The sequence below is a fragment of the Aotus nancymaae genome, unplaced genomic scaffold (assembly GCF_030222135.1).
Source record: "Aotus nancymaae isolate 86718 unplaced genomic scaffold, 86718_ANA_hifiasm-v0.15.2.pri h1tg000032l_0, whole genome shotgun sequence".
In the NCBI taxonomy this organism is placed as follows: Eukaryota; Metazoa; Chordata; class Mammalia; order Primates; family Aotidae; genus Aotus; species Aotus nancymaae.
The window spans coordinates 10,889,777-10,917,541 of record NW_026988445.1 but is presented as its reverse complement, the minus strand read 5'-3'; the positions used below and the strand labels follow the sequence as shown (position 1 = coordinate 10,917,541).

Genomic DNA, 27,765 nt, shown 5'->3' with positions numbered 1-27,765 from the left:
CCTTTAAATTCAATCTGTGTGCGTGCCCAACAAAAAAGTGCTTTTGGGCCACTAAATTTTCACATAACTTTATGGTTACATATTTCAGAGGGAAAACAAAGACTCTAGTGTTGGGTATTGTGAGTCCTGTTTTCAACTGTTCCTTCTCCACATGTCCCTTTATTTATCTAACAGAATTAAGTGTGATGGGAATGGACATAAGCTCCTGAATGTCAGTGTTAAAAAAATTAACTGGTTTGAAGAGGCAGCTTAGGAACAAAACGTGAGAAACATAACATGTGTGAGGGTTAGTTCCCTGTGCGCTGCCTCAGAGTTAGCTGTAATACTTGAGCAAAAGTTGTTTCCATCTCTATGTGAACTAGTGGGAGTGCCATGCAGACTCCTGGGGGCTGGTCCTCCTCCTTGCGATGTAATCAGAGTCTGTTTGGGAACTACAACTGCACAGGGCATAGATGCTCCATCCGTGTTCATGGGAAGAATAATTCCGTGAACTGCAAATGTTAGTGGGAGGACATGATCACTGTTTTCAAGTATCTGAAGGATACCATGTGGCAGAAAGATTAGAGATGTTTGTTTTCACTTCAGAGAACAGAATGAGGACAAACTGGCAGAAAAACTGCAGGACTACAGATTCTGGTTCAACCAAGGTAGACGTGTAGTAAGCTACTTACTGGTCACTGAAGCAAAAGCTGGGAAGTTACTTAAGAAAAATGAGGTTTAGTGGATGTGTGTTGGAGTCAATGACCCATAAGCTCCCTTCCTGCTCCTGACAGCTTTTCTTCAGGCCCTAGAATAATATGCAGATCTAACTTGGAAAACTATTCTTAGAAAATAACAAGTATAACTTTTGGAGGGAACATTGTATTTACAAATATTTCCACTGTTTTCTTCGCAGGACCAAATTGGAGGTAGAATTCCAGAGGGAAGCGGAATGCAGAGGAACACTTCCAGGATGGGGCTGGAATGCACAAAGGATCAGATGACACCCTGTGATGAGGGCTGTCATCTGAAGCATTATCAAGAAAGCAGGATCCAGCGGCTCAATTACTGTAGACTGATCTAACATGAGATACCCAAGTGTCATTTAAGATGCTGCCTGAAGGCTTAGCATTTCCAGGTGTTAGCTGCATAAGAAAATAATCCTCACGTGTCTTGAGACACTCTTTAACAAAGGAGAAAGAAGCCTTCTAAACATGGCCCCTTAGGGGCAGAGTTGGAAGTAAAGCTTCATACGAGTTCCCTTGCTCTGAATGCTCACCTGACCTGGATCTATCTTTGTCATCATGCAATGTATCTTGTGAAGAACAGAACTATTTCGCGTGATCACATCTCTTCATTCATGCCTTTCCTTCTGTGCCTCTAACATAATTGTGGCCTGACACAGATGATGCTCGTGGCTCCTGAGTTAATAGCTCTAATAACTGAACAACTGTACATTTTGGCTAAAGTGGAAAAGACACTGATGTGGATGTAAGTGTGGCTTCATGTGAAGTCTACTGAAGCAGGCACATGGGATGCGTTATTAAGGTGCTTGGCAATTGATTTTTCACATAAGGCTTCACCAAAAACGTACATTTTAATGTTTTTTAGTTCTTGAATCCCAACTTAAGTGGCTCTATTAAAATTAGAGCAATTCCTAGTATTCATGCTGAGCAATCAAAAATCCTGATTCCTGCCCACCAAATACTCTAGAATGAGTACATCAGGTGAATACGGTGGCCGGGGAGAACGGAAATGTCTAGGTAATTCAAACTTTAAATCTCTGATTCACAGCAGTGGGAGGGTCGAAAGAGAGACAATTATTTTTCAAGCTGGGCATAAATGTAAAAAACAATACTTTTTGAAAATACAAAATCCAATCATCATCCAATCCGACAACCTAATGCACTCAGCAGATTTGTAAGTTCGTTTGTTCCTACATAATATAAAAATATTCTATAACTGTTAACGTGAAACACGCTTGTTGCTCTATTTTCGGGCTTCTTTTCTAAGCCTCTGGATTTTACTTCCATTTGAAAAGAATAATTGAGGCACTGGTTCTGCACTGAATGCTGTATTTATTATAGTGTTTTTATTAACAAACTTTCACCAGAAAGTTCTGAGTGTGTTAATACAGCAGGCACATTGGCTTCAATGTTTGGCATTTGACAGTCCACAGAACTGCACTTCATTCTCACAATTCTGCCACAACTTTGTGAATTGTTTGGGCAGGACCTACAACCAGCCTCCCCCATTAAATGATTAAATATGACTTTTGGTTCATTCTGGTTTAAATGTTCTGAGTTCACACTTGCATCCGTCCGCGACAAGCTCAGCTCCACTTTCCCTCCTGGCTTGTTTTCTGTCTCTCCACTGCTCTCCCTACTTCCCACGTCTCTATTTTTACAGTGTTCCCTTTGTTTATTCTCGGGGTCGCAACACGTTTTGAGTAATGATCCAGTGCTTCCGCAGATAAACGACGATGGCGCTGCCATCTTTGGAAGATGCTCTTCTGTGCTCTGAAGACTGTGTACATTGGTCTTGCCAATTTTTTCTTGGGCCTGAATTTGCTGCGCTGGGTGGAGGTAAATATTTGTAGGCAGAGAATTCTGCATCCCAGCTGGCTTTACTCTGCCCTGCAGGCAGGGACAGGGGTGGATGTGCATGAGGGGGTGCACAAAGCCCTCGGCGGCTTGGTGTGTGACCTTCAGAGGTGCCACGCCGTTTTGGAGCTGGACAAAGCTGCTAGCAGTAGGAGCACACTGGTGGCACAAGCAGTCTCCCATCTGCTGGCAAGAGTGTGGGCCATATTTCAAGCATTTGTAGGCATTTGGGCAGCTACATCTCTGATTCAGAGAGAAGAAGTGACACATAGTGTGCTGTTCAAGAGAGGGCTGCAGCAAGGCAGAGCCAGTGTCATTTTTGGTGCTTTTGCTGAGCTCACTGTTGTAAGCTGCGAGCACAGGTATCCCTAAATTCTTTGCTTGGCTGTTGAAAAATTCAGAGCAGATGTGCGTTTCTTCATAAGTGGTCTTCTCAGAGGCAGTGGAGCTGTGGGAAGCCAGAGGTTCTAATTCATAAAACTCATGCTCCAGTTCAGATTTTGGGCCCCTAGGATCTAAATGATAAGCATTTATGGTATGTGTTTTGCTCTGTCCCTTGTCACTAGGACTTGTAGACAAGGCATGGGAAAAGGCACTGCACTGTAGTTTTCTAGGTAAAGGAATTTGACCACACGTACCCTGTGGTCCAAGGCACCGACACATGCACTGGAAAAAGAAGGTGGCAAAAGCCCAACTGATACACATGATGAGCATCATGAAGGTGCCTAGCTGGGTGTAAGCTAGAACGGTGGAGGGCATCATCATGGCCCCAGCCACGAAGGTGGTCAGGGCAGCCATGGCAATCGCAGAGCCCATGCGGCTCAGAGAGAAGATCACCTTGCCTTCTCGGTCGGGATCTGGAGCCAAGCGGTAGGCAACCCCATAATGGACGGCGAAGTCTACAGACAAGCCAACGGCAACTGAAATGGTGACAGATTCCAACACATTTAGCTCCCAACCCAGCAGGACAAGAGAACCGACAGTGACAAAGATCGTTCCAGCAATCGAAATGATGGCATAAAGGCTTATGATGATGTTCCAAGTTGTCAGCAGCATCACGCTAAATGCAACAGCAACTGACAGCCCCATGGCAATGAGGGTGCCATCGGAGAGACTATCCTGGAGGTCATAGAACTCCAGATTGCTGACAAACCAACCATTGCTGAGGCCTTCAGGGGCCGAACTCAGCTCATTGGATATCCACGAGTCCACCTCTTTATAAAACTGATGCATCTTTTCATAAGCCAGTGTGAAGAGGTAGGTACTCTGGAACTCTAACACCACTGCCCTAATAGTATCATTGATATCAAACCTTGGCCCTGGGGTTTTCTTATACAAATGGTACCCTGTACTCCTTTCCAGCTCCATGATAGCTCTCTTGATGCACAGTTCAAAAATCTCTTGCTTATAGGGGAAGCTCCAGTGGCTGCAGCACGGGTACAGGGCAGGCTCATCACAGTCCTGGTTCTCCATCCACTGTTTGAATGTCTCAATGAAGCAGCTGGTGAAGTCCTGTTCATCAGTCTGGTAAAAGAATGTTTGGTTTCTCAGTTTTTGACAGAAGTGCAAAATCCAGGCCTGGGAAGCAGGGCTGGCGATGTTAAAGCTGCTATCTAATGTCAGCTTCCCTTTGTTCTTGGGATTTAGTGGATTGCCGTTGTCTTCTGGGGACACGCCCCAGATTACTGTGATGGGCATGTGGAGCTCCTCGCCATGGTGAACACGTTCAAACATGAAAAGCTTTTTGTATTCAGCATCGTAACGCTCAAAAGGATGAGACGACCTGAACACCTGGAACTCGGATAACTCCAGCGAGGGCAGTTTCATCTTTGGATTTATACATACAATGTAGGCCCCACCTATGGTTAAGGCAAGGAACCAAAACAGCCAAAGGTAGCGAAACTTAATGACAATGCACGGCAACACCTTTTCAAAAAAAATTCGAGATGCTTCTGAAGCGGCAAAGAGTACTTTGTGGCACTTCTGGCAAGCCACTGTCCAGCAGCTTTTGTTATCGTATATTTGCTGCTGGGGCTTTTTGAAGCAAGTGAATATATTAAGAAGATACCGTTCATGCAGCACGACAACTGCGGGAAGCCACGTGACCATCAAAACATAATTCACCAATATAGCTGTCCCCGCATACACCCCAAAGCATCTGATTGCTGTAATGTTGCTAACATAGTTAGCGTAAAAGGCAGCAGCAGTGGTAAAACTGGTGACAAACATGGAGAGGGCAGCGTGCTGCAAGGTGATGCTTACTGTTTCTGAGGTTTCCGCATGAGGCTTATCAAATTTGGTGTAGTTCCAAACATCACACAGGACAAAAGCATCATCCGCTCCAATTCCAACCAAAATAATGAGGGCAGTGAGGTTCATAAAAGGAAAAAATTCGAAGTGAAATACTACGCGATAGAGAAAATAGGAAACAATCAAAGAACTGATTATTGCAAACATTGTCATCAGCGTGATAAACATGGACTTGGTGTAGACGCACATGACTAAAAGGACAATCACAATGGCTATGGCAGGATACACAGTATCCATTAGAAGATAATCCTGAAACAAACTGTGTTTGATACCAAACTCAATCCCGGTGATGGTAGTCACGCCGTCAGAAGAGTTCCAGTTTTCAAAGTTGTCCAAGTAAATGTTCATCATGCTCTCCCCTTTCTCTGTGGGAGAAAAAAGCATGCTGTATTTTAAAGCTGGTGTGGCATAGTCAGTTGTCTTTGGGGTTATAAAGTCTTTGTCCACCAAGTAATGGAGGATCTGGTACACGGCATTGTACTTGGTACATTTGCGGGGCACATTGGTGCACTTGAGCTGGTCCTTCCTTCTGGCTGCCATGTCCCAGCAGTCTGGTCCCAGAGTGCCATTTTGGTAGTGTTTGGCACAAGTCCGAAGCAGCTTCAAGGTATGAGAAACGTCTCGCTCGACTATTTTCTGACAGGACGATCTGTTGTTCAGAATGGCGATGTAGTTCCCCAGCGTCCAGCTGGGGCAGCAGGAGGCAGCAGTGGTCCTCTGGCAAAGATCGCCAAACTGGGGATGAGATCTGATCTGTAGAGACAGAGACAAGCAGAAGGACTTCAACTTAAATCCGTTCACCATCGTTCAAACTGGAAAGGTCTGAACTGAGGTGACCTCGAGGGACAGGGAAAGTTACAAAAGCTAAACAATTTTCCTCTTAAATTAGGAATCAGTTTGAATGCAGGGTGAGATACTTCCCCCAAATGGTCTCATTTACAGGACACCCTTTAGGTTACTTTCTTCTGATTAAAAACTACTGTTTGGGGATGACATGCAGGTATGAACAACTTCAACCAAAGCTAGTTTCAAAGGAGATCAAATTAACACCTATTTAGTCAACAACTCTTTTCAAAGTCACTTTAAAAAGCAATAAAGTGGATAGGTTGTGAAGCTTAAGTATATACATGTAAAGGATTATGAAAACAACCGTACAATTGATATATGAAACAAATTTGTGGTTTTGCCTAGGTTATCAGCATGAAACTGTTGGTGACTAAAGTACTGTATTTCAATCAACACAGTTAGAAGCAAAGATGATATTCCTTAGAGAAGCTGCTTTGGTCTGAATGTTTGTGCTCCTCCCAAATTCAAGTTGAAACCTAATTCCCAGTGTTAGTGTTAGGAGGTGTGGCTTTTTGGGAGATGACTAAATCACAAGGGAGGAGCCCTCATGAATGGGATTAGTGCTTTCATAAGAGGCCAGATGACACAGAATGTCCCATCTATGAGGAACAGGTCCTCACCAGACCGAATCTGCTTATTTCTTGATCTTGAACTTCCCAGACTCTAGAACTATAAGAAATAAATTTTCGTTGTTTATAAATTACCCAGTCTGAGGTATTTTGTCATAGAAGCCCAAACAGACTAAGACAAAAACTGTTTGGTGAATCAAAAGTGACCCCAGTAATATCAAAAGTGCTGATGTCAAGAAGCATAAAAGTTTGGAATAAAATTGTTTCCTGAAGTATGAGTAGAAGAGGGAAATGTTTCTAGATTAAAGTATGATTTATATCTGATTTTTAAAAATTGGTATATACAATAAAATAAATGCTTAAGAATTTAATTATTTCTTCCATACAGTTTATTCAAATTGACAAATCCTTCTTTTGAGAACTTTCTCTTTTGGTAAATGAGGGCCTACTGCATGTTGTGGACAGTATTTCATTTTAAACACTATTCCTAGAGAAGGCTTTCCGTCTTATGGCTGGTGTTATAAAAAACTGAAAAATTGTTCCATCACTGGTTTGCTAGATTATGATGAAGTTTATACCATTCCATCCTGTATACTAGACGAGTAGCCCCTCTTCTCTGAGGTGAGAATAAGAAATATTCCTCTTCTCCTGAGCCTCACCAGAGACTTCTCTTTAGGAGCACCAGAACTAAAGATGACCTGGTCCTATCAGTTTCTCTCATCTCTATTTACCAAAGGCTGCTCCAGGGAAGAAACTCCAAAGTTCAAAGAAGGAGTGAACATTTTTTTTTCTAGTAGGATTAAAAACACTCTTTACTTGGGAGGCCGAGGCGGGTGGATCACGAGGTCAAGAGATCGAGACCATCCTGGTCAACATGGTGAAACCCCGTCTCTACTAATACAAAAAATTAGCTGGGCACGGTGGCGTGTGCCTGTAATCCCAGCTACTCAGGAGGCTGAGGCAGGAGAATTGCCTGAACCCAGGAGGCGGAGATTGCGGTGAGCCGAGATCGCGCCATTGCGCTCCAGCCTGGGTAACAAGAGCAAAACTCCGGCTCAAAAAAAAAAAAAAAAAAACACTCTTTACCTAGATTAAACTAGGCTTTATCTATCATGCATTGAAATGTCTTCTCAAAGGAGAGGAAAAGCTGGCATGAATCACCTCTTTAGAACCTGGACTCACCCAAGAACCAAGTTACCTCTGCTCCCTGAACTCTGTCAAGAGACTTTCCTGGGACTTTCCAGGATTACTGTGGGGGTGGGGTATAGATGAAACAGGACTGGCCATGTGTTGAGAACTGTGGAAGCTGGGTGACCTACTTCAACAGTTCCTTATACTATTTCTCTACTTTTGTATATGCTGGAGAGTTTCCATAATAAAAAGTTGTTTGTTTTTCTAAAGATACTCTATTGAGGGTAAAGAAAATTGAACCCTAAAGGTTATTGTTCAAATGTACTACAATAATATTAACTTTAACAAAGGCTTCATTTTAAAGCTCATTTTTGAGGAGCAATCGTAAACATTCCATAAACTGGATAATTCATACTTGACAGTTTCCAGGTAAAAACATTCACACATTCTAACTTAGGGAAAACTGAGCCACCTAATAACAGGAAACCCTGGAATGGCATCTCACTGGTTTTCATGGCAGATTACCAGTTTCAACCTATAAAGAAGTAACATACAAACCACTAGTCAGCTTGATGAACTGAATGAAAGGTAATGCAACCCCAATGTCTGACAGTTTTCAGATAGAAGAAAATGAACTGTATCCATTGTGAAATTCATTATCAGCTAGAAGGAAAATACCTGTAATTGCTGAAATAACCAAATGCCAAAGATAAAGGACATGGAATTGCCAACTAAAACTGGGAGAGAAAGCACAGAATTCTGTCCTTGAATAACCTTTTCAAATAATAGCACATTTTTAAATGTGCATAGTTGACCAAAGATTAAGAAGTTAGATATTATAGGCCAGGCATGGTGACTCACATCTGCATTCCCAACACTTTGGGAGGCCGAGGTGAGAGGATCACCTGAGGTTGGGAGTTCAAGACCAGCCTGACCAACATGGAGAAACCCCGTCTCTACTGAAAATACAAAATTAGCTGGGCATGGTGGTGCATGCCTGTAATCCCAGCTACTTGGGAGGCTGAGGCAGGAGAATTGCTTGAACCTGGGAGGTGGAGGTTGCGGTGAGCTGAGACTGTGCCATTGCACTCCAGCCTGGGCAACAAGAGCGAAACTCCATCTCAAAATAAAAGAAGTTAGACATTATAAACACAGACTACACACTATTTTGATGGCTGCTATTAAAAACCAGTGCTAGTAAGTCACTGGGGAACCAATCCTCCAATTCAAAGGTGGTACTGATTGATGCTCAACCTTTGGGAAACCAGTTTCGAGAACTCATACGGGCTAAGAAGAAAGGACAGAGAAAAGACATCATGACTGGTGTTCTCTACCCTGAGTTGGAAGCCGGTACCCTGAATTTAAAGGAATGGAGTTCAAGGAATTATCTATACTTTTCCAGAGTAAAGTCATATGTTCTTGGTCTATTCATCCATTCAAAAAAAACTTACTAAGCATCTACACAAGATGAATAAGGCACAGTTGTTCTTCCTCTCAAATTGTTCTCAGTGTGGCAGGGAAATCAGACACAGGAATAAATAACTGTAACTCAAAGTGAGAAGTATGGTATTGTATGTAAGGGCTTATGGTGACCTACAGAGAAAGTACCCAAGTCTTTAAGTGTGATGTGGCAATGGCACTAACTTAATCACATGTGACTGAGATACAGACACACAGAAGCATGTATTACATTGTGGGGCTTAAAGAGACTGGAAAGCAGGTATGTCTTCATGCAGAACACAGATATTCTACCATATTCTTGGAAGGAATAATTTCAAAATCTTTGAAGTTTGTAAAAATAAAAATGGAGTTAGTGGAAGCAACTTCTTGTAACTCTCATGAGGAATATAGCCTTCTAATTCTAGTTATTCACAAAATGGATGTTTAAGGGAATCATTGTGTTTTTGTGGTTATAACATGTTTTTGCACACTTCCCTAGTTAGATAGTGGCAGGGGTGGAGTTGACTTAAAATAGAAGGTAAAGGAAGAGAAGAGAGAAAAAGAAGAAGCCAGCAGAGAGTTTTAAATGGTATCTTAACTTTTAAAACTATTGGCTGAGTTGGAGATATTTTAAGAAGCTGAGAAAAGAATAAAAGGGAGAAAAATTAAGCTCTTAATACCAGGTTCAATTGACTGCTGGACTCTCCTTCCCCACATAACAAAACTCCGTATGTATTAAATGTTTAAGGGGAGCCTAGAGAGAAAAGAAAAAGCAAGGGCTCTGTACTCCTCTTTAAAACAAGAATGGGAAAATACGTTTCTCGGATCTTCTAAGCTTCAGGGGTTTGCCAGCTGTCCACAAAAGTTACCCTAGTAAACAGAGTCTCTGACAACAAATTTCAAATCCCTTTATAAGCTGAGTCCTCAGAGCTCCAACTTCTACAATGTACAAAGACTATGGAACAAGTAAATGGTTTCCAGCAGAGTCAAGATTAGAGAGACTCACTTCTGGTTACTAATGACACCATTGTGTCCCTTAGGATGTCAAAGGGCAGAAAGAGGTAGTGAAGAAGAGCAGGGGAATCAACTGAAGCTCCTTTGGAAAGTGTGTAAGAAAACAAGCATTTCTGTTAGGAGGCAGACAACAGGATCAGAAACAGAAGCTATCACTTTTGGAAACCAATGCTGTCTGAATTATGAGTATAAATGGCATGTAATTTAAACAAAATCTGGAGTTTGAACTAAATGTGCTGTAAACACAGGCAGGCGACAATTGAAACATCTGGTCTCACTGAGATATTATACTAATTACCAGACGTTTTCTGGAGTCAACCCACCAACAATTAAGGTCGTCTGCTCTCTATCACTCGGTTATGCCCCATTTAACTTCATAGTTGTTAATAATCAAGTACTTCAGTACAACGACCAGGATTTGGGGTTGGGGGAGAGGAACAACTGCCAAGTAGTCTTAGGACAAGTCTGCTCAAACCACTGTAACAACTAAAAACCCTAACACTGTCTTGAACTGGGAGACTCAAAAAAAGGTACAGTAAAAATCTGAAAGCTGAAATGTTAACCAATAGTTATTACTTAAGTTATCAGATTAACATATTATCGCTATAAGAAAGATTTATTATTCCAGGTTCATAGCAGAGTTTGAGACTAGAATACAAAGGTGTTATAATTGGTAAAAACAGTATTTAAAAAGTTAAAATGATAACCATACTCTTTGAGGTAGACTTTTGCGGCTTTGATCACCTATTTATTCATTTGTTGATATGGATCTATAACTGGCCATACCAACCATTCATTTTGACATGTGTCTTGAGTCTGTTTCTCAAATTCTCACAAGAGGACCACAGTACTACTCTCTTCCTAATTAACTGCCAAAGTATAGAGATAATGCTCTTAGTTGATGACTCAGAAAATACGTACTAAAAACATGTAGTTGTACTGATCTTGCCAGGGATTACAAATTAAACTCACAGCTGCCCGATCCTTATCATCAACTCTGTAGAAAGACAGACTTAGACAAGCAGAGCACATCTATTCCTTTAGATTGTCTAAACTATGCACATGCAACAAGCTAAACCACTAGAAAGCCACATACTTAGATTTCATTGCTTTGATCTCTTATAGAAATGATGTTGTTATAATGTTTTCTTGCTACCAGCCTACCTATGTTTTGCAAATCAGCTGAATGTTAATATTGTATCTCTTCTAAGCACACTGTTAAGAATTTTGTACACAGCATCACACTTTTTCTTTTTTTGAGATAGAGTCTCACTGTAACACCTAGGCTGGAGTGCAATGGCATGATCTCAGCTCACTGCAAACTCCACTTCCCGGGTTCAAGAGATTCTCCTGCCTCAGCCTCTTGAGTAGCTGGGATTACAGGCACATGCCATCATGTCCAGCTAATTTTTGTATTTTTAGTAGAGATGGGGTTTCACCATGTTAGCCAGCCTGGTCTTGAACTCCTGACCTTGGGTAATCCGCCGCCTCGGGCTCCCAAAGGGCTGGGATTACAGGAGTGAACCACCATACCTGGACCCACACTTCTTTTATGAAGACTGTGGGGGAACTGTCTCCTCCCGCCTCAGCAGGAGGAAAAGCTGGGTTTCTAAAAAACAAATTTATTCACTTTGGGAGGCCGAGGCGGGTGGATCACGAGGTCAAGAGATTGAGACCATCCTGGTCAACATGGTGAAACCCTGTCTCTACTAAAAATACAAAAAAATTAGCTGGGCATGGTGGCACGTGCCTGTAATCCCAGCTACTCAGGAGGCTGAGGCAGGAGAATTGCCTGAACCCAGGAGGCGGAGGTTGCGGTGAGCCGAGATCGGGCCATTGCACTCCAGCCTGGGTAACAAAAGCGAAACTCCGTCTCAAAAAACAAACAAACAAACAAAATTTATTACCTTCTTTATATGACTTTTGTTACTAATTGTGAAATCCTTTTTCCTCTGGCTGCTGGGAGGTTAGAGGTAAGTTTGTGGCTCCCATTAGCAAATGTACAAGATTGTGGGTATGTATTATCATATGCTAAATCTCATCCTTAGCTTTATTATTTTCCTCCAATTGTTTTCCCTTCATGTGATTCATTCAACTTATTTATCTTATCCTTTGCATATGCTTTTTTGTAAACTACCTCAACATGATGATTTTTATCATCTATCTATCTAAATCATCATGTTGAGGTAGTTTACAAATATATATACATACATACATACACAGAGAGAGAGAGATGAAAGGATATACTACTTTTATTTATGAAAGCTATCATGGCATAGTGTTGCTCACTGGTTTTTGAATCTCAGAGTCTAACACGTACTCATGGAATAAACTGCCAGTTCTTTTAAGAAAAAAAGGATACTATTCCAGACCACAATGACTTTTTAAGCTTCATTTGTGTCGGAAATGGCATATACGGGAAAATAAATGGAGGCGGTATCTTCCTCACTGGAAGCATAAAGCAGGGTGGATAAAGGCAGACTCCGGAGTTCAACTTGGCTGGGTTCCAATCCTGGATGGGTTCCAATCCTGGATGTGCCCCTGACCACAAATGTGAACTCTCCTCAACTAGAAAATTGGCTATTTAGTGTTTAATTCATTAACACTGTCATGAGGATTAAATGAAATAACCTACTAAAGTATTTAGAACACTTCCTAGCACACGGTAAATACTCACTAAATATCAGCTATTAATTAACTGAGTGAATTCAATCACTCAGAGTCTTCAGGAAAGGGAAGGTCTGAAGATCAACCAAAGGTAGAAGAATGAAGACAAGAAGGAATAGCAGTTAATGAACTGCACTCATCCAAGGTCTGTAACCAGACTGGCTTAGCTTCTCTAAGCTTAATTTATCATCTGTGAAAATGCATTATAAATTCCATGGTCACAGATCCATTGTGAGTGATGTACAAGTACCTAGCATAAAGTCTTGCACATGGTAAATATTGCTACACATTTACAACTTTTGAGTTAACTTTCTGTATAAGAAGTATACTAATGCATGACAAGGAGAAATAGGTTCATAACCTTCAAATAAGGAACTGATAGCTGTAGAAAAGAAAATAGGACAAATAAAAATTGATCACCAATTAAGAAACTTTGGTCTGTTGATAGATTGTCTGTGGCTTTGGTCTATGTGAAAGGAAGATGGCACTGACAGAAAATCCTGATAACTTAATCGACTGGAAAGTCATTTTCAAAACGTGCAAACAGCCTCTTAGAATGAAGGATGGGGTACATCTAGGCAATCTGGGACCATCTAACTAGGTTACCTGGTTAAGATACTTAGTTCTTAGAAGGTACTCGTGTTAGTACAATGAGACTGTTGGTTTAGGTAATCTCTTCTTTCCTTTCTACCACTTATTTCATTAAGAAATTTCCCTGTTGATAGAACAGGTGACTGCATCAGGTTGTCAGGCTAGCTCTCAACAGGGCACAAGATTCGATTTTTAACTAACCAGTTATTTTACATTTTAGCGCTATGCTGAGAACACAAAGAGTTCCTTTTATGCCGGTTGCTATGCTCGGACAAGTTTATTAGTAACATCAGATAGCAGTTTCTATTTAGAGAAATCAACCCTGAACATATAAAATTGACAGCTCTTCCAAACCTAGCAGCTCACTACATTTTCTGGTGCTGACATGTTTTTGGCTCTAGAGAAGACTGAGAGACAGAGCGCCTGTCTTCTTGCATCCCGGTGTCTCCCAAAGCAGCAAGGTGTTTGGCATTCGGGGCAATCTGGATTGGATTACTCTCGCCAGTTACATAGATACTATATTTATGCTCTTTGATGTCCCATTTCCCAGCCTGCTCCCTAAAGTTCCCTTTGAGGTCACAGGCCCAAATGACCCACTGAATTGCCAGAGAGGCAGGCATTTAATTGCATAATTAAGATGCTGACAACTGCCTCAGGGCGGGAAATAGGGAACAATGAAACTAGGTTAGGAAATCAACATACAACAAAAGAATAAAAACAGTCTTAAATACTATACTGAAAAGAAATATTCTGTGAAATAACAGAAAACACTATCAACAGCCAGAGATCATGAATTGGGAAGAAAAAGGAAGATGGTATGTTTTAAAGTTGGGGAAGGAAACATGGACACTTTGATCCTGGGATCTGAGAGAATGCAAAGCTGGCCTGCTGGAGTTTCCTCCTCAGTAGGTAAGCCTCTTAAGTACTTCATCTGATCAGACAAAGGAGTTTCAATAATACAACCTTATTTGTGTTAAGGAGATTTTAGTTTTATTTTACATACCCTGGAATTATCTACATTGCACATTGATTTAATTGCAGGTAAATTCCATAATGTCTCCCCTCCAGATGAAGTAAATACCACTCTGGAATATCGGTCACCTGGTGATATGAAAAAAAGGAAAGAAAAGGTTTATGTATTTATTTCATATGACTCAGGATTCAGAAATAATTCAAACTGGGAAACCACATGGATGATTCATTAGCAGCAGGAAATTCTTTCCTTTGACAAATTCCAGGAGAAAATGTTAAAAGAAAGAAAGAAAAAAGCAATGCCATAATATTGTCTTAGCGCAAAGCCTTTGTCTACTCACTACAAGTTAAAATTGTATGAATTATATGGCAAGTCTATTTTTGATCAGACTATAATTAGGAAGGTAAATCCATAAGAATTTACAACAGGAAACTAATTGAATATATCCCTCTTAATTTCACAATACATCACCATAATAAAAAAAGATGCACTAGGAATACCAAGAATGGATTATAGGGATGTTCTCCCTGGCAGTTAACTCGAGAGGAGAGATGGTGGGTGACAAATTTAAAAGCACTAAAAACAGTCAACTAAGTACAGAATACTGGCCATATTCTGGTTGAGTACATAGTCTCTCTGGTATACTAGAGTCTAGAATAAATATTTTGAAACTCAGATTAACATAAAATATATTTCTGAATAAGTGAGGTTTTATGTTATACCAGAAAGAGCATGCATAGTCTTTAAAGTCAGATTAGGGTATAACCAGGTCCTGTCATTTACTAGCTATGTGACCTTAGGCAACTAACAACTTCTTTGAGCCGTGGTTCCTCATTTGTAAAATGAAGACAGCATATCTATCTCAAATACTTGTAAGAATTAAATGAGATAATAATAGGTACCCAACAATATTGTTTCTGCATTCTCAGAACAAAAACAATATGAATCACATATTTAAAAAATGAACCACATAAAACAAAGATTAATTTTATGTTAATTAAAATGCCTAATTGTGCTAACAAATCAGCTGGTAAATTTATGAATAAAGCTTTATTACAAAAGGTTTTATTTATGATCATGAAGTTTTGGCTATTATCTTATGTTGACTGATTTTGGAGAGCAAAATCCACCTGGTGGAAACGCAAACATTTCATTTACATAGAGCTGGTAATGGCTTTAGTCATGGTGGAATATACTTATGAGACAATATTTAGTGTTGACTACTGAAATGTAAACAAGACTATACTTCATGAATTTGGTAATGTTTTTCCTGGTTAAGATCATAACTAACAGATGTTGGTTAAGCAATAATATATAGTATCACTTTGATTGACAGAAATAAACCAGCCAGAATATGCAAGTAACCAGAGTATAACTTCCTAATTTTTTTTTTAAGAGAAGAGACAAAAAACGAAACATGTATTGCTTTCCAGGATCAGCATAAGATTCTGCCTAATCTTCTACTATCTATTACTATACAGAGTAAGTGATCAAAATGAAGACCCTGAGACTTGGTAAGCTCCAGAAACATCAACGATCCAATCAGGTCATCTAGTGTTCGATTAGGTGTTTTAATAAGACAGGAAAACATACATTTAAGAAGGATTTTCAACAACAACAGCAAAAGCTGAAATCAAAAGAACTTTAATGTTAATATTCACTTAATTAAAAATGATGATATCCACAATTCCTCAATCCTAATCACTATAGCTAATCAACGGCTTACATACTTCTATTCATTTCTTCTAGGCTGTGCCTTCCTTCTTCCCTGGAAGCTGCAGAGTAATCAGGCTGACTTGATGTTACAGCAAATTCTGGGTAGTGAATTTGTTGCCAATATTTACAGATCTGATGATTCCACATTATAATCTGGATTTCTGACCTCTGGCAAGTTCTTGCAACATTTGGGCCCTCATTTCTAGAAGACCATCTTTTGCTGCAGCTAGGTAGCAGCCGACTTCTTTATATGTGGCAGATGTTCCTTAGTGTTCCTCAATTACCATCACTTCTCTTGTCATACCTAGCTAGCTTTATTCATTTGTATTATATGCCAGGCCCCTGAGGCATTCAAACTTTGAACCTCTGGACTTTATTTTTTTCACCTCTCTATCTCTACTGCCTAGTGATAAAGCAGCGTACAGAAGGCTCTTAATATAGTATATGCTTTTTGAATGAATCAGAACTTAAAATCATTTTCTGATTCATTTTTGAATGAATCAGAACTTTAAATAATTTTTAAATAATTCAACAGATTATTTCAAGGTTTAATCCAAAAATATGTACCTATATTTGATCTAGAAATAAATAGTACAAGGAATTTTTAAAAAGAATTGAAATGCTGGGCAAGGTTGAGAATTTCATTATATATCTTCCTTAAAATGAGAAAACTCAAACATTACTTTTTTCATTAATTTTAATAATATAATAAATTCAGACTAGTGATTGACTAAACTAGAGAAGTAAAAGTTAGCTAAAATTTCTTTAGGTTCAACAGCAACAGTGAGGCTGTGTGACTAGGCACACATGACTATCAGTCTAGACTATGATCACGTTCAATTGTAAATGCTAGGAAACCACTGAGGTGTTTGCTCATCTACGAAGCCACTCACTTGGAACGTCGCAGAAAAAGCTGTCTTTGTGGAAGTTCCAGTCAACTTCTCTTTTCTCTCTTTCATAATGATCATCTGACCATCTATCATCCCGATGGCTGAAATGGAACAACAATTTGATCTTCGATAAAGTTCGAGCCATTTCAAGGCTGATAAGCATACTGAAAACAGGACTTCCTCAAAGCTATGACCTGCTTATTCCTTGATATTAAGTTGAAAGGATTAAAAGCAACCAACATTAATTTTCTCACTTCTAAAAAAAAAAAAATAAAGAAAATCTTACCTTTTCATCCTACTACACAAAACCTTAAAACACAATGAAAAGTTAAACTCAGTGGCAAAGATTTTTGAGCCATACATTTTACATTTAAACTTTTTGTTCAGGCAGTATTTGAAGAGGAATTCATTAAGCAATGTTTTGTCTAAAAGTTATATAAAAATAAATGATCCATTACCTTTTGGCTTGTTCATCGGCATATTTAAAGGGATAATTTGCTAATGTTGCTTTGTATCCTGTATTATTCACCATATTATTCCATGTGACCAATCTCTGGCCTATTGCTGTTCCTCTTGGTTCAAAACCCTAAGGCAAAATTACAAGCTCTCATTAGTGTATTTCATTTCAGACTAAGTATAGTTACAATAAAAGCTTGGGAAAGCAATGTCAAAGTGATGTATAGCTTTCAACAGAAAATACAGCTGTTCCTCATAATTCCTCCAGAGGTGACTGCATTAAAACAAGATGCCTTGTGATCACCTATTTGCTGTGACAAAACAGTTTGATTCTTTGGTATGTTACATGGCTAAGGAAAGAGGAAAAAAAGTATCAGAAGTTTATCTTTCCAACTTATGCCTAAGCATTTAGTAAATATTTATTTTTATCTTATGAAAATTATGATCAAATTATATCATGTTATGCATTGTTAGTATTTTTACAAAGAGTGTATCATTATCCTGGATCATATTTTCTTCATTATTCCAATCCAGAGAAACATTTACTTAAAAATGGACTCTGCTATCTGTTAGTAATACTGAAATTCCTTTAACTTCTCTGGCAGAAAACAGAGATAGCGTTAAAGACTTTACGAGAATATTTTTATAGAAGGCAAATTCTCCAACTTATTGCTTTTTAGCTTAAACATGGGGACCAAGAAGGAAACCTTCCAGATTTTTGAGGTTAAGCAAGTTCCTTGACCTTTGAAAAACCTGATAATACAGATAAAGCAATGTCTTTACTTTTCAGAAAGAGAATTGTTGTCTGCTTACTGATAGCTTGAGGTTTTTAAAGAAATGGGTTACTAAATAACATAATGCAACATGTATTAAAATACATACTTTTTGGAGATGATTTTAGGCTAAAGAAAACATAAATGCTACTTACCAGCAATGGATCAGAGAAGTCAGGAAGCTCTGGGACTAATATTCCAACCAAGGCACAGACCACGATAAACATGGTGCACATGCCCAGGACCCCCACCGGCCAGTCGGCTATCAGGGCTGCATAACTACAGAACACAAAGAAGTCACAAGGAAGGCCCTTTGCAGAAATATTTTAGCTACCTAACAGAGCAATTAGTTAAATCTTTGTATTTTAGAGCAAATACAGGTATTTATCAATAAAATATCTAATGGGATTATAAGTATTTGTATGTAATTGTAGTAGAAAGTTACAAGATCATTGTCTCCTCATTTCTGTGATAAAGTAGCACTTTATGCCCCAGGCTACTGAGAGTCAGAATAACGTTCATATATGACAAGTAACATTTTATATCTACATCTATGCCTGTGAAGTAGATATAAAATATACACTTCATTAGTGGAGAGAAAATTTTAACACAAGATCCATTCTCTTTGCCGTCTCTATCAGAACTTTTGTTTCTCTAGTTATTCCCTTTCTCCACACCTTCACTCTCGCAGTTCTTAAAGAACTGTCTATAAACAGGTTCATGTAGTGCAAATCTTAACCAAACCAAACACTTCCCATAAACCTGTAACTTTCCTTCCACCTGAAACTGCAGTGAATCTATCCACTAGATATGTGAGTTCCATGCGGGCAGAAATTCTTGTCTGATTCATTTAGTGTACTATCTTTCAGAACCTTTTAGAAGGTGATCAATAACTATCTATTGACCAAATAAACAAACACCCGGTGCTTGTACTCTCTAGCTACTACAATCTGGCTTTATCTCCTTCCACATGTGGAGAACTGTCTCTATTACCAAATCCTACCATTGGGCCCTCTCTTCCAGATGCGCTTCCCACACCCTCATTTGTTACCTCACATTGAAAGACCCGTTCCTTTATCCCTTCCATAAGGTCCGGGATCACATGTTATTATTTTGAACACTTCCAAGTCTTTTTTTTTTTTTTTTTTTGAGACAGAGTCTTGCTCTGTTGCCCAGGCTGGAGTGCAATGGCATGATCTTGGCTCTCTGAAACCTCGGCCTCGCAGGTTCAAGTGATTCCCCTGCCTCAGCCTCCCGAGTAGCTGGGATTACAGGCACCCACCACCACACCCAGATAATTTTTGTATTTTTAGTAAGGATGGGGTTTCACCATGTTGACCAGGCTGGTCTCGAACTCCTGAGCTTGTGATCTGCCCACCTCGGCCTCCCAAAGTGCTGGGATGCCAGGCATGAGCCACTGCGCCTGGCCGACACTTCCAAGTCTTTTTTTTTTTTTTTTTTTTTTTTTTTTTTTTTTTTTTGAGTCGGAGTTTCGCTCTTGTTACCCAGGCTGGAGTGCAATGGCGCGATCTCGGCTCACCGCAACCTCCGCCTCCCGGGTTCAGGCAATTCTCCTGCCTCAGCTTCCTGAGTAGCTGGGATTACAGGCACGCGCCACCATGCCCAGCTAATTTTTTTGTATTAGTAGAGACGGGGTTTCACAATGTTGACCAGGATGGTCTCGATCTCTTGACCTCGTGATCCACCCGCCTCGGCCTCCCAAAGTGCTGGGATTACAGGCTTGAGCCACCGCGCCCGGCCCACTTCCAAGTCTTAATATGATAACTGAGTGCCCAACAGAAGCTGACTAAACCAAACTTTCTTCGAAATTCAAAATGCATCCTGCAAACTTCTGGTTTCTTGAATCTTTATTAGAAGAAGAAAAGCAAGACAAAATACTTAATTTGTGGACCACTACTCTCAAATTCTCAACAATGTTAGCTCATTTGGCTGCTGCAATGGCTATTTCTGACTCATCTGAAATAGGATTCTTACTCATATATTTCTCAGTTATTTCTTCAAAATCATGCTAGTAGTTTCAAATAAGTCTGGTGGCTCTAAATATCAGTCTGAATAAAAGCTGCTATATGTCTCTAAGAATAGATTGCCAGTTTTTATAATCTGCTGTCTTAACTGTAGAGATCTGGCTTCGGGGGGATATTTCCTTCAAATTATAATTCTAATAAGGACATTAAAATACAGCATAATTATGCTTTAAGGGAGCATGTGGACAAGCATTTTTCACTGCTGCTCTTTTAAAGTAATCTTATAAGGCCAGACTGGGTGGCTCACACCCGTAATCCCAACACTTTGGGAGGCCGAGGCAGGCGGATCACCTGAGGTCAGGAGTTCAATACCAGCCTGGCCAACATGGTGAAACTCCGTCTCTACAAAAATACAAAAATTAGCCAGGTGTGGTGGCACATGCCTGTAGTCCTAGCTACTTGGGAGGCTGAGGCAGAAGAATTACTTGAACTCAGGAGGCGGAGGTTGCAGTGAGCAGAGATCACATCACTGCATTCCTGGGTGAGCAACATTCTGAGGAAGGAAGGAGGGAAGGAAGGAAGGAGGGAGGGAGGTAGGGAGGGAGGAAAGGAGGGAAGGAAGGAAGGAAGGAAGGAAGGAAGGAAGGAAGGAAGGAAGGAAGGAAAAGAAACAAAAATAAATCTTATAAAAATAAACACCTACACACATACATACAAGGCTGCCCTTATTCAGAATACCAGTTTCTCTTGTACTTTACATAAATTATCATCTCGTTCAATTCTCAAAACCACCCTTTAAGATGAAACTGAGGCACAGACAAGTTATAGAACTTATTCGATGTCACAAAACTAGGAACCTAGATAGTCTGGTTCTAGAGTCAGGCCTTTTAATCTCTGTGTTGTCATTTCTTTCTTTAGACACAAGAGTAACTAGAAACATTAGGAATAACTACACTTGCCACAAATGTCTGTTTCCTAACACTTACAATTAAAAATTCCCAGCCCTACTAGTAGTTAATTTCTCTATGCAAAATCATACAGGTTCCAAGTTTGAACGTTATTCACTACATTGCAAATTTTGGATTTAAAAACTCATTCAGGAAAAATGATGCCAGATAAGGCAGAATAACCTTTTAGGATAATTCTGAATATAATAAAGACATACAAATGACAATAAGTTGATTGTGGTTGTTCAAATGTAAACACCAAGTGACTAGAAGCTTTCACATGTCTAGAACACACCCTGTGCAATAATATTCTCCTCACTTTATTTCCTCTTCCACCAAATGCAAACTAAGATGAAAGTCACTAGTTTTGAAGCAAAGTCCTCTGTCTCAACAGCACATTTGAGACTACATTCATTGCTTCAGACTTAAAAAGAGTCCTTTACATTTTAGACCATTAAAATATCAGCCCTGTGAAATGAAAATGGCCCCAGGCTTACATGGTTATTCATTACATTTTATTTTAAATGGATCCATTTTCTCTCAAATGAATCAGAAGTTATGCATTTTTACTCACTAACATGTTATCAATAGAGGGCAGTAGGCCCCAAATTGCGTAGTATTCATACTGTGGTTTAATTTACCCATATAATGACTTTTTATTTTGTGTTCTTGAAAAATCTGCACACACATGTATAGCGACCTTCAAAACCCCATTCAATAATTGCTTTTCTTTCCTTTGAAAACATTTGGTTTTAATTTTACAGCAGTGCTACACACCATATACGTGCGCTGACTACATATGGAAACTTTATGGCATTAGTGATTTCAGCACATTTCTTCCAAACACATTTAACCTTACTATATTACAATTCTACTTCCTTACACAGCAGATGTTTCACACGCTAACCCTTCCTAGAGATAACTGTTCACACTTAAGAAATGGGATCACCACCTGAGTATATAAAACACCATGGGGGAAAGCCCAATCATTCTGAGTAAGTGTTACTCAAACAAGTGTTTCTCCTCAACACCACAAAATTGCTGAGGCTAATTCTACTCCTCCTGCTATCTATGTGAAGTATATATATATAGTATAGCTGTGGGTACCACATGGGAAACAGACTTGCATGTGCAATGTGAAATCCAGACAATGGCTGTAATATCAAGATAAAAATCTAATAAAGTAGGAAAATTGGAGAAGTAAAGGAAATTAAAAATGGCCTATAAATCTCACAAACATATATATATATATATATTTGATGATGCGCTATATATATATCTATATCCTGTACATAATTCTCTTTGAAAAGTGAACCACATGTGCAGAAGAATTTTCAAAGGAACCATTCTTTTAACTATACTGTATTCTTCTGCATATCAAATCCTTGTCTTTCGTCCACCTGCTCTAATATTGAAAATCTTTAGACACCACAATATAATGGTAAATGCAGCCCATCTCTGTAACACCTGGCTTACAGCAGGTAGTCATTTTCCAGTGAAAGACCAGGTGACAGTTTTCCTGGAGGCCCTACTGCTGTACTTACTAGCTGCTGAGGTTAGGGCCCGCTCTTTGCAGGGCATTGCTGTATAAGAGTTCACATCATTTTCTCAATAGGTTAAGTCTCAAATAGGAGACAGATCTGAAGGGCTCATTCTCCTTTTACAGAAGAAAAAACAGAAGTAACAGAGGCAATGAAACACGTTCGTGGGTGAACTGTGGATCTAAGTTAGCAGGCATGCTGCCTGGTATCCTGGTCCAGGTGTTACTGCCATGCTGGAGTTTTCACTGGTACTCAATGGAAGTCCCTCAAATACAGTCAGATGTTTTCAGTGACCTTATTATTGGATTTATTCTGGAAACAGATTAGAAATAACTGTTAAAACAAATAAACAAAGTATCTTATAGAGCCAACTTATGCTCAAGTGACATTAAAATGGGGGCCAATTTTAAGTGGGTTATTTATATTACAATAACATACCCCCATATAATAAATTTTCCTCTTAGCTTACAAATATTTGTTTCCCTTGTTCTTTGCTGCCTTCTTTTTTCTCTTCCCTCTGAGCAGAAAACCGTGTTTCAGATGGTGTAAGTCAGTGCCCCATACCAGAGGCTTCCTTTTCCTCAACCACCACTGGATCTTCAACCCCTTACAGTCTGGCTCTTGCTCTCATGACTCTTCTGAATTGCCCAAGTCAACTAACTATTCTTGGCTTTTATCTCCCTTGACCTGAGCAGTATTTAACACTGTTAGCTACCTCTTTCTTCCAAAATCCCTTCTCCTTTGCTTTATTCCTTTGTTTCCCTTAATAACTCTTATTCCTCTTGTCCTTTAAAGATAGGCATTTCAAAATGTTATTAAGTCATAACTTTTCCAATGGCACCAACTATCAACTTAGTGGGAAGAGTGATTGAAGTTTGAAAATTAAAAAAAAAAAAATATACAACTCTTTTTTTCTTGTGACGTAACAAATTCATCCAACAGTTAGCATTAAATAGTAAGGATGCAAGGCATCCTGGGAATACACAAATGGCAGACTTGGATCTTGCCCTCAGGGAATTTACAGCCTAATACAGAAAATAAGACAGGCACACAAGTATCTACAAGACAGGTTAAAAAAAAACAACAACGTGGTTTTTAGAGGGGTACAGATGAAACGTTTTGTGAATTCAACAAGGGAAGCAGTAAGTTCCAGCCAAGGTGCAAAAGGGGAATCAGGAAAGGCTTTGCTGAAGAAGTTGTATTTATATGCATATGTACTTAAAAGATATTAGAACTTTGCTTAATAATACCAATTTAATAACTGGGAATGAATCTTTTCAAAGTAAAATTTTTAGTTATTTGCAAAAGCCCTATTACTTATAGAAAAGTAGAAATTCATTTTCTTAATATGCCATATTCACTTGCATACCTCTTTCCCTTATTTTTTCTCTTTTATTTATTTTTGCAAAAATGAAAAGGGAATTGGATAAACAAAATATAATATATACATACAATGGAATATTATTCAGCCTTAAAAAAGGAGATTCTAATACATGCTACAACATGAATGAACCTGGAAGACATTATACTAAATGAAATAAGCCAGTCACAAAAGGATAAATACTGTAGGATTCTACTGATACAAGGTACTTAGAGCAGTCAAACCCATTGAGACAGAAAGCAGAATGATAGTTGCTAGGCCTGGGAGTAGGGGAAAATGGGGAGTTAATGTCTAATGGGTATAGAATTTCAGTTTTACAAGAGAAAAAAGTTCTGGAAATGGATGGTGGTGATGGTTATACAACAATGTGAATGTACATAATGCCAATGAACTGTACTCTTAAAAATGGTTAAAAGGCAACATATATGTTATATATGCAACACATATAAACATGTTATATATACAATGTATAAACACATATAAACATAACATTTAAAGCATATCAACATAACTATATATCATATAAACCTGTTATATAACGTATAAACCTATGTTATATATAACATATAACCCTGTTATACATATTATATATATGAGTGCTCTCTTTCTCTCTCTCTCTATATATATTTATTTTATTTTATTTTATTTTGAGACAGGGTCTGGCTCTGGCACCCAGGTTGGGGTACAGTGGTGTATTTCAGCTATGTATAAACTCTGCTTCCTGGGCTTAAGAGATCCTCCCACCACAGCCTTCTGAGTAGCTGGGACTACAGGCGCAAACCACCATGGCTGGCTAACTTTTTGTATTTTTTTGTAGAAACAGGTGTCCTCATGTTGCCCTGGCTGGTCTCAAACTCCTGACCTCAAATGATCTGCCTGCTTCAGCCTCCCAAAGTGTTGGGATTACAGGCGTGAGTCACTGCACCTGGCCTATTTGTATATTTTATCACAATTTTTTAAATAATTTTTTTAAATAGGAGAGTTTACTAATTAATATTTATGTAGTAATTTCACTTCAAAGAGAGGATAACTCCCTTGAGGCAGGCTTCAGTGTTATCAGCATCTGAACTTCTTTGGCAACTGAATTTCAAAGATCACTTAGAATTTCGCTTTTTTTAAAATAAAACAAACAGAGTCTTGCTCTGTCCCCCAGGCTGGAGTGCAATGGCACAATCTTGGCTCACTGTAACGTCCACCTCCCAGGTTCAAGTGGTTCTCCCACCTCAGACTCCCAAGTAGCTGGGATTACAGGGACCTGCCATCATGCCCGGCTAATTTTTGTATTTTTGTAGAGACAGGGTTTCACCATGTTAGTGAGGCTGGTCTTGAATTCCTGACCTCAGGTGATCTGCCCACCTCGGCCTCCCAAAATGCTGGGATTGCAGACACGAGCCACCGTGCCCAATTCACTTAGAATTCTTTTTTTTTTTTTTTTTTTTTTTTTTTTGAGACGGAGTTTCGCTCTCGTTACCCAGGCTGGAGTGCAATGGCGCGATCTCGGCTCACCGCAACCTCCGCCTCCCGGGTTCAGGCAATTCTCCTGCCTCAGCCTCCTGAGTAGCTGGGATTACAGGCACGCGCCACCATGCCCAGCTAATTTTTTTTTTGTATTAGTAGAGACGGGGTTTCACCATGTTGACCAGGATGGTCTCGATCTCTTGACCTAGTGATCCACCCGCCTCGGCCTCCCAAAGTGCTGGGATTACAGGCTTAGAATTCTTAAATGTAATGACATTATATCTGGAATTACAATGTGTAAGAACATCTGATGAGAAAATGCTTCTTTTCAGGAACTCTTATCTATTTAAAATTTTCTCTATTGAAAGATAAGCCTTAAACACTTTCACATAACAGAATACTTCCATTGGTAAAAAGATTTTTTTTTTTTAAAAAAGACAACTTCTCTGAAATAAACTGCCATGAATTCAAGTCATGGTAGTTGGCAGAACAGTATCTCTTTCCTCACTAAGAAAGCCACTGAGAAGCCAATCCACTGAGGAGGGAATGCAAAATAATTAGACAAATATAAATGTTTACACACAAATAGATTTTATTTTATTATTATTACTTTTCACACAAATAGATTTTATTTTACTATTATTACTTTTTTGAGACAGAGTCTCACTGTACTCCAGGCTCGAGTATAGTAGCATAATCTTGGGTTACTGCAACTGCCACTTCCCAGGTTCAAGTGATTCTCCTGCTTCAGCCTCCCGAGTAGCTGGAACTATAGGCACGTGCCACCATGCCTGGCTAATTTTTGGATTTTTGGTAGAGATGGAGTTTTGCCATGTTGGCCAGGCTGGTCCCAAACTCCTGACCTCAGTTGACCCACCCACCTCGGCCTCTCAAAGTGCTGGTATTATAAGCATGACACACTGCACCAGCCCTAGACACAAATAGAACTTAATAGGGTTAGAAATCTAGCTTAAGATTAAAACCACTTTTGGAGATATGGAATTCCTCAAGCAGCCAACTCATGGGAAATTTATTTTTCTTTCATAAAAATATGAATGAGGAAAGTGGAAAGAACAGCAAAGTATGGAGAAAATACTAGATGGGAAAAAGCATGCAGGTAAGTTTATTATTTAATAAGATAACCCAGATTACTTTACCTTTTTGGTAACTTGAAAGGTCTGGATGGTCTGAAAAAAAAAAGCAAAGGAAAAATGATCAAAAACAAAGCATCATAACATAAACAAAGTCTTTACATATGTACTGAACATTTTGCTTATCTCTATTACAAAGAATCCTGGAAGTGTTAAAAAAGACAATCTATTTGAGAGATTTTAAACAAGGAATGTTGGCCACTTTACATACTAGTAGAGAGAGCTCTAGTGGCTAGTCAGGAGGCAGAACCTTCCCAGACTCCGTATCACCCTCTCCTGATGGAATCATAGTTACACTGTACAGTATTCTTCTCTGAGATCTATAGCTACCAGATTCAGTCTTCTCTCTCGTAACAGGAATCCACATCCCTAAGTCTCCAATCTAAGCTGCTTCCTTACGTAGCAAAGATTCTAACACTTAAAAAAATAGGACATTAATACCTTCTTGTACTAGAAATATTCTATTCCCTCTTCAAGATACCAGCTGCTTCTCCATTTTTCAATTTCTTAATATTTAACTTCACAATCCACTTCAACAGCTAAGGGCTTGTATTTCCAATCAGCTCTTTCCCATAGTTCGTTTCATTATTCCCTCTCATCCTCTATACCTCGCCTCCCAGATATAGTATAAGCTTGCTAAAAAAACTCCAAACTCAGTCTCAACCTCCAAACTCTGTATTTCCACCAGATTTGTTTTTTCCTATTTACTGGAGAGCATTTAACAAATATTTGTTGAACAAATAAAAGTACACTGGTTATCGTAGTGTGGTCTAAAGACACCTGGGAGTTCCTGAGGCCCTTTCATGGGGTCTGTGAAACCTCCCTTTTCCAACTATAGATCTCTGTAAAGCCAGATTTTCTTCACATACTTCATATATTTCAATCAAATAGCATATTGCCATTGATTACACAAGCAAATATGAGAATCCTGCTATCTTCTAGTAAGCCACATGTCAAAGAGATTTGCAAAAATGTGAAACAATGATATTTATCTTGCTAAAGTTTTTTGTTTTGAAAAATATAATTATTTTTCACAAAAAAAGGTTATTTATGTTAACATGTAATGGGCTTATTATTTTTAATGAGTTTCATAATTTAATATTTGTCAGTTCCGATTCCAAGATGCTATATATCAGCTATAACACATGAATAAAAGCTCTTTGAAGGTTCTCAACAATTTTTGAAACTGTAAAGGGGTCATGTGACCCAAAGTTTAAGAACGACTACGCTAATATATTGAGGATATATAAATACTTGCTAACTGAATAATTGAATTACCTAGCTACATACTCTTTCCTAACATGAAATCTTTCACCAGACTGTACTATACTTGTAGGAAACAAA

General features: G+C 39.0%; 1 protein-coding gene across 9 annotated transcripts in view; it reads right to left on the bottom strand.

Moving 5' to 3' along the window:
• Window positions 1-2,037: 2,037 nt before the first annotated feature.
• Window positions 2,038-27,765, bottom strand: part of DISP1 (dispatched RND transporter family member 1) — a 164,873-nt gene continuing 139,145 nt past the window's right edge. For all 9 annotated transcript variants that reach the window (XM_064383543.1, XM_064383536.1, XM_012459739.2 and 6 more), the window contains 6 exons: window positions 26,428-26,457; window positions 18,114-18,237; window positions 17,188-17,315; window positions 16,733-16,830; window positions 14,154-14,251; window positions 2,038-5,645 (listed from right to left, as the gene is read on the bottom strand). In XM_064383543.1, the coding sequence (XP_064239613.1) occupies window positions 2,061-5,645; window positions 14,154-14,251; window positions 16,733-16,830; window positions 17,188-17,315; window positions 18,114-18,237; window positions 26,428-26,457 (4,063 nt within the window). In that variant the 3' untranslated portion in view covers window positions 2,038-2,060. The remainder of the gene's footprint in view (window positions 5,646-14,153; window positions 14,252-16,732; window positions 16,831-17,187; window positions 17,316-18,113; window positions 18,238-26,427; window positions 26,458-27,765) is intronic.